Source organism: Scomber scombrus, chromosome 10 (assembly GCF_963691925.1).
Source record: "Scomber scombrus chromosome 10, fScoSco1.1, whole genome shotgun sequence".
NCBI classification, from domain to species: Eukaryota; Metazoa; Chordata; class Actinopteri; order Scombriformes; family Scombridae; genus Scomber; species Scomber scombrus.
In genome coordinates, this window is record NC_084979.1 from 11,786,047 (window position 1) to 11,798,023 (window position 11,977).

General features: G+C 37.7%; 1 protein-coding gene across 1 annotated transcript; it reads right to left on the reverse strand.

Annotated features, from left to right (window-relative positions):
• Window positions 1-784: 784 nt before the first annotated feature.
• Window positions 785-4,535, reverse strand: LOC133987324 (taste receptor type 1 member 1). The gene is made up of 6 exons (XM_062426643.1): window positions 4,360-4,535; window positions 3,888-4,194; window positions 2,987-3,712; window positions 2,597-2,800; window positions 2,238-2,358; window positions 785-1,713 (listed from the first exon to the last, which is right to left on the reverse strand). The coding sequence occupies exons 1-6, from the start codon at window positions 4,533-4,535 to the stop codon at window positions 785-787; spliced, it is 2,463 nt and encodes an 820-aa protein (XP_062282627.1).
• Window positions 4,536-11,977: the final 7,442 nt, after the last annotated feature.

An 11,977-nucleotide genomic window follows, 5' to 3' on the forward strand; every position in this document is an offset into this window, starting at 1 on the left:
CTAGGTCAGAGGGTGAAAGGAAATGCCTGATTTTGGAGATGGTTCTGAGTTGGAAGAAGCTGGGCCTGACAGCAGAGTTTACCTGTTTGTTGAAGTTTGGATTAGATCAATACCCAGATTCTAGCCATGTGGTCTGATGTAGGCAGAAAGGTGATTGAGGTTCTTGGCAATGACAGTGGTATGATGCAGGTGGCCAAAGAGTATGATTTCTGTCTTGTCCTCCGTTAACTGAAGGAAGTAATGAGCCGGCCAGTCTTTGATGTCATAGAGACAATTTTCTAGTTAAGTTACATCAGCTAGGTTTTGTGAATTAAGGGGTAGGTAGATTTGAGAATCATCTATGTAGCAGTGAAAAGAGATGTTATGACTTTGTATGATTCTCCGTAATGAGAGCATGTAATGGGAGTTGTCATGCAACACATGGTCATTTTTACATCTTTAAGATGTGGAGCTTTGCATAGTAGGATTGTGAGCAGAAAGTAGTGTACATGCTTTGGACACTACTTTCTTCGTTCAATTGTAAACATTTTTAGGGCACTATCTAGTGGATATGTGCCGCTATCTAGTGGATATATATATTTACACATTCAGTATTCAGGCACTCAAATAAAATGATAGAGGGTAAATGTAGTACACCATATATTAAATAGGGAGTTGTTTCAGACACAGCCATAGAGACAAATATACAGTACTCTAAAAGGCCACATTTTTAGAACTGCAAGTATTGAGAAGCCCCAAAGCACATCAGCTCCTCTGTCAGTAGAGACACATTTACTGGAGGCTGCTACTGGCTAATTGTTTTGGTGTAATTCTGAATGAGACCTTGGAAGTACTGCTGTGTGTTTCTTTGGGGTTGAAAAATGATGATGTAACATTTTGGGAGGAAATACCACACCAGAAAGGAGTAGAGACTGGAGAGTACTGCCAGTGCACTAATACTTTGGATGTACTTACCATGATAAAGTATAGCTGCAGTGGCAAAGATGATCCAGGTGAGCATCACCAAGAGTAGACAGAAGGTTATTGCTTTGGCCTCATTGTAATTTTTTGGGAGGTCTTTTCCCATGTAGGAGAATATGAAACAAAGGGAGCCCAAAAGTACAAGTAAACTCACAGAGGCAGAGAATGTAAAGAGATTGATGTCACAGCCAAGTATGATTTTGTCTGGATACCAAAATGTGTCATTGTAGGGCTTGGTGGGGGCAGTAAAATAGCCAATAAGCATAAAGAGGGCCTGAGTAATAAACACCACTGTGATGACGAGCCATTGTCCATGATATTTTATCCACCAGCTGTGGAGCTTGGGGAACTTGGCAGCCATTTTGAAAATGCAAACAATTTGAAAAGAGCGCACAACAAAACATACAAGACAGACAGTATAGAACAAAAAAAATGGTAGGAACCTTAGGATACAAAAGGGAATGGTTGGCTTACCAAAGAAAAAGAATACACTAACACTACACAGACTGATGCAGCCTAAAATAAGGAAGCACATTGGTCCCCCGGCAGATCTGACCACAGGTGTGTTGTAGTTGATGGCAAAGAGAACAGACGTGGCTAGTGTGAGGCCCACCAGGGTGCAGACCCCAATCATGATCAGTATAGTCCCTCTGTCTGTGAATGGGACGTACTCCACTACCCGCAGATGACATGAAGTACTTCCTGGTGTGGACCACTCTGTCTCCTTACATTTGATGCAATTGTAGGGATCTTCTGTTTTACATGAGAGAGAGAATGACTGTCAATAAAGTTAAGGTTGAGTTTTTTTTTTTTTTTTAAAACACAGCTGAAGAAGTAGTGTTAACACCTTCATCCATTATACTGTTTGTTCTCCTACAACTGAGAAAGCCCTGGTGCACATGTCATTTTAGATACTGTCTGAGTTTTTACATCATGGCAGACATGCTTTTGTTGTTCATATTAATAACTATCCTAAAGGTATACTGTAATAATTATCACATGACAGGAATGTTTAACATGATGAAAGGAAATAGGGCATGGGATGAAGAGGACTATAGATTAGATTAGATTATGGATAGATAACTAGATTATAAATGGCATTTTAAATGGCATCACAGTGTAAATTGAAACCTATAAATCTCCCTCCAAATAAGTTTAAAGGCCTGTTTAAACCCTCTTAATTACGGAAAAAAAGCGTAACAAAAGTCTAAAGTTAGCATCCATAACGGCCAGAATGACAGCAGTGCTTTTACTCATTTTCATCCTTTAATGCATACCTGTGTTGTTGATGTAAGTTCCCTTTGGACATATTTCACAAGTGAAGCAGCATTTGTGGATTCCATTTTGCCTTTTCGCATATCCTACATGGCATTCTGGGGAACATAGTGCAGTGGGCACCTGTGCAAGACAATTATTTGGCAGCAAAGAAATGTAAGTGATGCAAAGAGAATAATGCTTAGGTCTGAGGCTGGAGGAAGGAAGTGTCAGTCACTAAAGTATGTACATCTTATACAAATTCTTAACAGGTTTTATAAAAGGTAAACATCCTAAAATGTTTTATCTTTATATGCCGTATAATGTCCTGATACACAGTACTACATCATACTATACATAATTAGGGAAAATAAAAACTTACTTTGTTATCGTACCATTGAATTTTGGTGCTGTTGATGAAAAAATGGACTACTGGATGAAATTTAGAAAAGCCAATCTCCTCTGCATCATCATTTTGGTTCCAGTAAACTATGGAATAAGATCCATACATGGGGTCACCATTCTTATCGAATTGAATACTCCGGTTTAAAAGTGTAAAGTTGGACTTCTTCAGCTCTGCTAGAACCTGATGTGGGCACCAAAAGTTCAGATGGGTATTACCTTGTTTGATTTAACAATAGATGGTTGAGATTATTTATAAATTGATTGAAATATTCTTGAGGAAGGAGGAATTGCAGTTGTATGCTACTATTTTAGGTTGGGACACCATTCATCATAGTAATAAATGATCTAATTATGTAAGTATACTTACCATGTATGGGTAGACTGTAATATTGTCATTACATCTTCCAGCTCCACATTGTAAGACATTGTGTACGGCATGAGCGATGGCATACACAGCAGAATAAACAGGAAAAGAGAAAGATGGGTCCATGGCATTGACTTCTTCTGGACTCAGGGTACTGCAGTTGCAAACCTGATTACACAATGTCTGTTGTTCTGCATTTTCACATTGAGTCTGGCTTCTAGAGGAAAATATATAATCACTGAAACCAGGTATTGTCACTACTGGCTGAGAAACCCCGAGTATTGTTCCGATATTTTTGATTCCTTTCTTTTTTTGCAGCTTCTTATTTAAAGACCAAGTATCCCCTGCTATCCACACCTTGTTTGTGACATTTAGTTCTATTGCTGAATCAATGAGAGCTTCAGAAGTTATTTCAGGAGCAAACACAACAATGATATGTACCCCCCATTCTTCTATTCGTTTGAATATTAGGGAGTAATTTATATTGTGGTTGAGCTCTTCAGTGTATGCCAGACAGATCTCAGTATCCATGATGCTCTTTTTAAACAATTCCAGGCTATCTTCACCAAAATCATTGTCACTGTTAAGGAAAGCAACCCAGCGCCATTTGAAATGCAGTATGATGTTAACAATCACTGCTATTATATCTTTATTGGAATGCACTGTTCGCAGAAAAGAAGGAAATTTCTCTTTTTCTGAAAGGGCAGAAGTAGCAGCTCCATAACTGACCTGTCAAAAGAGTAGCATAGAAACTGTCATGATTTTCAGTGAAAATCAATTCTCAAATGTCATGTTAAAAGCAGTTTTTTAGAAGTTTAAATAGCTATAAACTTATATTGAAGTAACTTCTTTATTACATGGTTTGTTTCAAAACAACAGGAGATAACATAATTTGAAAATTTACCATAGGAATAAGATCCACCATGAAGAGTGGGGCTACTGTCAGAGATTCAGTGCTTGAAAAAGGACCGACCACTGCTATCACTTTGGACACTGTAGACAGATTCCTATGTGGGTTACCCCAAGGTTGGATCAAGCCGTTGACTGAGATGAGTTTTAAAATACCTGGGAAATTCTTTGTATCTGAGCAGCGGTCAAATATCTCATAGCCTAGAGATACATTTGGCAGGAGTTTGGTAGAATTATTGATTTCCTCCACAGTGAATCTCATCAACTGAAACCTCCGATAACTTGACAGAATGAAGGGTTGACTGTAGACACAGAAACGACAGCAGAAGAGTAGCCAAAATTACTAAACTATAATTGTTTGAGACAAAGCTCCTCACTTTTGAAAGATCAATATAAAATGTTACAGCAGGAATCTTTCATTAGTTTCAACACGAGAGGTATCTGCCCAGATTTACTGTAAGACTCACCTGGAGCAGTCAGTGTCTTCCGGTCTGTCATGATAAACAGGGCCACCGGCTTGATGAATATCAAAAAGTCCACCTATCAAATAATCTCCTTCCAGTTGAAAATCTGAAGCTTGGACAGTGCATTGTGTCAAGCTGTGGAGAAAAGATCCCAGTAGATACAGAGAGGCAACAATCATTGTTGTAGTTTCTGTTTGCCAATCTGATGTGAACTCTGATTAGCCTCTGCCTTTAATAAGTAATTTGATGCTTGTAATGGCAAACCCCCGGTGATCATTTCCATGAACCTGGGAATGCATGACTTGAGATGTCATGAAGACATATGTGAAGAGGGTTGGAGGAGAATTCACAAATCAGTATGCAAAAAGCACTTAAACTGCTGCCACACAGACTGCCTGTGATGGCTGCACCCAAAGTTTACCAATAGATTAAGGCATCAAATTTGAAAATCCAACAAGTATTCCGCTGCAGTCGCTTTTTAAATACAGTCACCAACTCTGGCAGATAGTTCAATACATTCTCTTCCTTCCACCCTCAAAAGGCTGTTGTTTCATATATGATTATGATGAATATACGATAATTTCATATAGACAACTTTTATGATGACTACAAAAACTTCGGGCAACCAGCAACTCTTGATGTTTTAATCAATGTGTGTCAAGCCACACTTTTAAAACTGTATGGCCCTTTTGAAGGAAGTTACAGTATAAAAGCAATCCTATGAAGATTAATCATAAGAAAATACACAAGGCTGGACTCATAACCCCAGCGGCCCATTGGCACTGAAGCCCCCTCACCACCCCCATAAGTATTTTTATTTTCCAGCCTCATTTTCTTCATTTTTAGCCTTATTTTTTATTGCAGCTACTTCAGTTTCTTCATTTTCTTCATGTTTCTTTCTTTCTTTTGGCAGCCCAGCTGAGCTTTTGGTAAATGCCGGGTCAACACTGTCCATTTTTCACTACTTGATCATTTTCCCCGCACACTGCTGCACAGACCTCTGTGATGACTACACCAATTTTAATAATTATTGTTAGCAAAGCAAGTTTAATGCCTCTATCATTAATTAATTTGGTAATCCTAGATATTCTATACAGACGTGGACAAATTTGTTGGTACCCTTTCAGCTCATTGAAACAATGCGTCATTCCTGTTGAAAAACAATTAAGTTAAAAGCAATTGTCTCATGTATACCTGTATGTCATAGAGTAAAGCAATTTTTGCTTATTCTACAAAGATATTCTAAAATGGCCTGGATAGATTTGTTGATGCCCCCAGAAAAGATTCTTAATAATTGGATTTTAGTGATATTCCATACTAACCATTTTATTTATTTAGTGTCTTCAATCTTGTAATCTCATTCAGCCTAATTAAATGGAGAAATGTAGTCACTCTGCTGTTTGATTTCATCATGTGCACCACATTGAACATGGACCAGAGAAAGCAAAAGAGAGAGTTGTCTTAGGACATCAGAAAGAAAATTATAGACAAGCACATTAAAGGTAAAGGATATAAGACCATCTCCAAACAGATTGATGTTCCTATGACAACAGTTATTATATATTATTATTATGACATTTAAGGTCCATGGGACTGTAGCCAACCTTCCTGGATGCGGTGGCAAGAGGAAAATCGGTTCAATCAGATTGAACAGAAGGATAGTGTGAATGATGGACAAAGAACCAGGGAAAACTTCCAAAAGATTCAGCTGAACTTCAAGTTCAAGGTACATCAGTGTCTGATTGCACTATCTGTCGCATTTTAAGCAACAGTGGGCTTCATGGAAGAAGACCCAGGAGGACTCCATTGTCGAAAGAAAAACATTTTTTTTTAAATAGACTTAGAATAGAAAGAGCTAAAATACATATTGACAAGTCACAATGCCTCTGGGAGAATGCCCTTTGGAGAGATGACACAAAACTGGAGCTTTTTGGCTAGTTACATCAGCTGTATGTTCACAGGCGAAAAAAATGATGCTTTCACAGAAAAAAACACCATGCCTACTGTGAAACATGAAGGAGGGTTGGTTATGTTTCGGGCCTGCTTTGCATCTTGCACAGGGCACCTTGAATGTGTGCAGGGTACAATGAAATCTCAAGACTATCAAGGCATTCTGGAGAGAAATGTACTGCCCAGTGTCAGAAAGCTCCATCTCAGTAACAGGTCATGGGTCCTTCAACAGGATAACGACCCAAAACACACGGCTAAAAGCACCCAAGAATTACTAAGAACAAAACATTGGACTATTATGAAGTGGCCTTCTATGAGCTCTGATCTGAATCCTATCAAACATCTATGGAAAGAGCTGAAACATGCAGTCTGTTTTTTAAACAGCATGCAGATATTTCAGATTCAGAGGTTTGAGGCTGACCTATAGGGTTGAGTGGAGGTGTGTGGGGAAGTTAATTTGTGCTGTTGGACGTAACCGCTGTGAAAAAATCAGGAAATAACGTTTTATTGATATGATTCACTGGCTTTCTAGCTCGCTCAACCACAGTTGCTAATAACAGCATCCTGTAGCCTCTTACTGGCAGAGCAACTCTGTCTGCCCATTCCGTGTCCAGACCTTTTATACAGAACATCTAGGAGGAATAAAGTAGTAGTATTCCCGCATTGAACAGACTCTCTAAGAGCAGAGGAGAGCGACGTGACGGAGGCTATTGTTAGCTGCTCCTCTCCTCTGTCTAAGCGGGGCGGAGCTGAGCCTCCGTGCAGCAAAGTCAGAGATTGTGGAAAATTGTCACAACTTCATTCAATAATTTAACAATATAATCCGTACAAAAGAAGATAACGTCTCATCCTATATCTCGTTTGGAAATACGTTGATATATCTTAAAAACGGACTGCGGCGCCACAGTCTATATAATTAATGGGAAACACTGGCATCCTACTGAGCAAGTATGGATGGAACAATTGCAGTTATGTGCCAGTGATGCCAGTATTAAGACAGTACAGCAGTATATTATGGTCAATGGTGGCAAATGCACCAGTCAGATTGAGCAGAATAAGATTTGAAGAGAAGCCAACATTTGATGACTGCCTCAGCGAGAGCAGTCACAATGGAGTGGTGTAAACATGATGGTACTCAATCAGTGACTCAGAGCTCAAAATTCTTTCACATGCACATTTTACAATCCACAGTGTATATCAGTTAACTTTGAGCAAATTCAGCAACTATGATGCCGTATTTAGTTTACAACAACAATGTTATGTAATATTCAGAATATTGTTTAAAGAAAATGTTGAAATGGGCATACAAAACAGGAAAAATACTTTCATAATTAGCGGCCCCTCCCACAACTCTATCCAGTCTGTTCGCAATGTTGTCACCTCCTTCCTTTGACTCGGGTGGTGAAGTTAGTAAAGTACACCAGTATATTTAGCAAAAGTTGGCAGATTTAATTATCATGGGAGAATGATGACTCAGGCCATGGGGTTAAAAAGGCAAAATGCAGCACTCAGCCTCACGAACTACAAACCAATTGTAGGCAGATAATAGACAAAGGCAATATTTCCAGACTAATTTGATCCATGCAAGGCAAGGCAAATTTATTTGTGTTGCACATTTAATTCACAAATGAAATTCAAAGTGCTTTACATAATGCATCAAAACAAAGAAAAACTGAAAAAAGAAAAACAGCCTAAAACATTAAAATGCTCCTGAAAAGAATAGAAATGTGTCAACATGGCTGGGATGAACACCCTTAAATAAGCATAAGATGTTAATGTTCAAAAATTAGGAAATCATTCTCTAAGTCTTGCCACTCTCCTGTAGCTGTGACTGATGCAGTATTAACAGTTTGATTTTATCCAGTTATAAGGAAACCACAAGTTAGTTATTTATTTCCATGACAATAGGGTAATTACCACAAAAACAAGAAAATATTATTTTCTTAAGAAAACAAAATTTCAAATCAGCCTTCATCATTTTATGAAAGGACTACCACAAAAACTTCCACAGACACAAGTTTTAATTTTGTCCCCATTGACATGCATAGTGGGCAGAGGATGTGATGGTGCACTCGGTGGGCTGGTGGCTGGACAGTTTATTAAGGGGGCATCTGAAACAAAGCTTTGGGAGAAGAGGACACAAAATGAAGCATAAACATGTGAAAGTCAGTCAGACTGTCAGTGGTAGAACACTGCCACATTGATGGTTATAATGCAAACAATTAGAATTGTATACAAACAAATAATACATATTTTTTATGATTGCTAACAGTTTAAAGCTGTAAACCAATAACAAGTTTCAAAGGTCTAATAAAAAAGTTTTTATATTGTATGAAGATTCGATGTAAGATGAGGTTGCAGGATGAGATGGGGTCACAAGCAAATACACACAAATTTATTCATTCATTCAACCAGGCGTCTCTGGTTTATGCTGAAATGCTATATCCTCTTACAAATGAGCTGTGCATGGTTGAACGTTTGGCCACACAGGTCACCAGAGTTTGAATCCAGGAAACCTCTTTGTGAAAGGCAGAATTCCTTATTCTACTTGGCAGGATGGATGGGCTCTCATCTGCAGGAGAGCTACAGTATTGTTGTAGTTAATTGAAAGTAGTATAAGTAAAAAGATTTCTGGAAGCCGCATGGTGGGTACATTTTTTGGCACTAAGCTGTCATTGATGTTTACAGTTTACCTGCAAACGATCACTTGTTAATCAGTAGTATGGCCAGTACTGTGACCAGTACTTTATTTTGTTGGATGTTATGATGCATTTTGATTGTCTATGGTAAAATGCAAACCAATGTGGCCCTGATGCTCGTCTTTTGATTTAATATATAACACCTATATTGCTTGACTGAATTCCATTAAAACAAACCTTTTTATTACATGATAGCTTGCTATGTTGATAACAAGAATCTTTAATATGTTGTTTAAAAAAAGGAAAAATCAACAATGACTAGTTTATGTGGTTTAATTAAGTTTTACTTTAAGCTTGGGATCTGAAGTTTGTAGCCTCAGACATAAAAAAGAACAATACAAAATCTCAAAAGTCAACTTAATTGAGCGAGATACTATTCTGTGCACTCATATCACATGTACACATCGGGTTTTTATGTGTGCAGGTTGTTAGACTAATTAAATGCCATATATGGCAACTTTTTAAAAAAAGAAGAAAGAGATAAACAAAGAGGAAAACACACACAAGTTCCATTTTATGTTTTTATTAAAGCACATCTATTGTTATATAGTTGCAACACATGCACATGTAGACTACAAAATGTAAATTAGTACAGGGTTTAAAAGAATGAACTTGGATTATCTTTGAATGATCTGAGACATTTATTTAACCTAATCAGATTTTAAAGTGTAGTGTAGCCTGAATTTAACAGTAGTGTAAATGTTAATCCTTGTTTCACCATGATTCTCTTGGATTTAGTTATTCAAGGTACAACTTATCACACCAATTCTTTCTGAAGTATGCAGTTGATAGTATTCATGAACTGATGATTAGTTCAGTATTTTAGAAGTTATAGGTTTGGAAGTAATTGTCTAGGCTTATTTTCCTCACTACATTTTTTTCACATGCAGAGTGTGGATGAAATACTTACGTATAACAAGGCCAGAAAGGTATCGCATGAATGGATGTTAAACTGTGCAATGTCTTGACAACTACTGGATGGATTTCCATTACATTTTATACAGATATTTATGGTACCCAGAGGATGAATCCTGATATTAAACTTGGGTTATTTTTCTTCTAATGCAATCAGCAGGACAAGGTTTTCATTTATCTAGTAGAATATCTCAACAATTGCTAAAAGGATTGGTACAAAGTTTTTTACAGATATTCATGGATACCCAAGGAAGTATTCAGATTATGCAATCACTATCTTTTCATCTAGTGCCTCCATGAGGTTCACATTTTTGGTTTTGAGTACAATGTCTCTACAACTATTGGATGGATTAACATGAAATTGAGTTTATATATTTGTATAATCTGAATGACAAATGAAATCCATCTTATCTTATCTTATGTTAACATCAAGATTAATTTGAATCACTTTGGTGATCCTGTACAACTTATCATATTATAGTGTATGACTAAATTGCTTACTAAAGTAATGACATTCCTATCAGCCTCAGTTTTAGTTTGTGTGTAGTGTTAATTGCCACGGTACCACGCTAAGAAGCTAAACAATGATGGTATTCTTATCAAAACATTTACCTGGTTAACATCAGAGTGTATGCATTGTCATCTTGAGGATGTTAGCATACTGATGTTAGCATTTGGTACAAAGCACCACTGAAACCAGTGGTGATTAAACTGTCTTTAAAACTTATCTTTCTGGGAATAAATATGTTCAAACACAATAGTTGGCACATTTATCATTGTAATGAGATCTGCCATGAAGAGTCAGACTACAGTCAGAGTTTCAAAGTGTACCACTTTGGACACTGGAAAGATTCTTGTGTAGATTAAGCTGTTGACTGAGATGCCCCAAATCATTATTTAGGTTGTTTCTGTTTAGGACTAGGAGACGTTTCTAAAACAACAGTATGAGTGCATCTTATTGAAATCGCTATATTATTTTGGCTAATTTGAGCTCATATCAGTACATCCTTCAGTAAACAACCAATTAACCAATCAAAAATATCTGTAACACTCTGATTATCTTACAAGACAAAGAGACAAATATTTAAACTATGCTATCTACTCTAAAAAGCTGTTGTTATCATCGCATTGAAAGTATTCAGAATCGCTGAGGCACATCAGTTCCTCTGTCAGTAGAGACACATACAGACGGGGGACAATTAGAGGAAAAACCAACATCAAGTGTCTTGGTCAGAATGAACACCATTCTTCTAAAAGATATTCCCTCATTTGGTGTTTTGATGATGGTAGTGGAGAGCACTGTCTAACATGTTGGTCCAAAATCTCCCACAGGTTGTCAATTGGGTTGAGATCTAGTGACTGTGAAGCCCATAGCATGACCCCTCATGCCCTATGGATGGGGGCATTGTCATCATGGAAGACGCCACTCTTGTCAGGATAAAACATTTTCATCATTGGATAAAGGTGATTACTCAGAACAACTTTGAATTGATTTGCAGTGATCCTTCCCTCTAAGGGGACAAGTGGACCCAAACCATGCCAGCAAAATGCCCTCCACAGCATAATAGACCACCATATCCCCTCACTGTAGGGGTCAAGCATTCAGACCTGAACTGTTCTCTTGGTGTAGGCCACACATGCCCTCACCCACTTGTCCAGAATATGGTGAAGGATAACCCATCTGACCATATCACTTTTTTCCACATCTTTATAGACCAGTGCCTATGATTTTTACACTACTGAATTCTCAAATGTGCATTCATCTTTGTAATCAGGGATTTATACACTGCCACCCTATTATAATATCCCTCTCAATGTAATTGTCAACAGACTGTTCTTGCTGACATTCTCAGTCACCTGAGGAAGAGTTGCTCTTCTGTTTTTCCTTACATGTCACACTAATGCATAAGTATCATGGCCAACAAGTGTGCGTTGTTTATGATCCTATGTACTGATGTATTTGCCATAGATCTAAATGCAGATGTCACTTTAGTCACTGTCAGTCTTTGTGATTGAAACTCCTGCCATCCATGCCCAAACATTCAAACCCCTTTAAG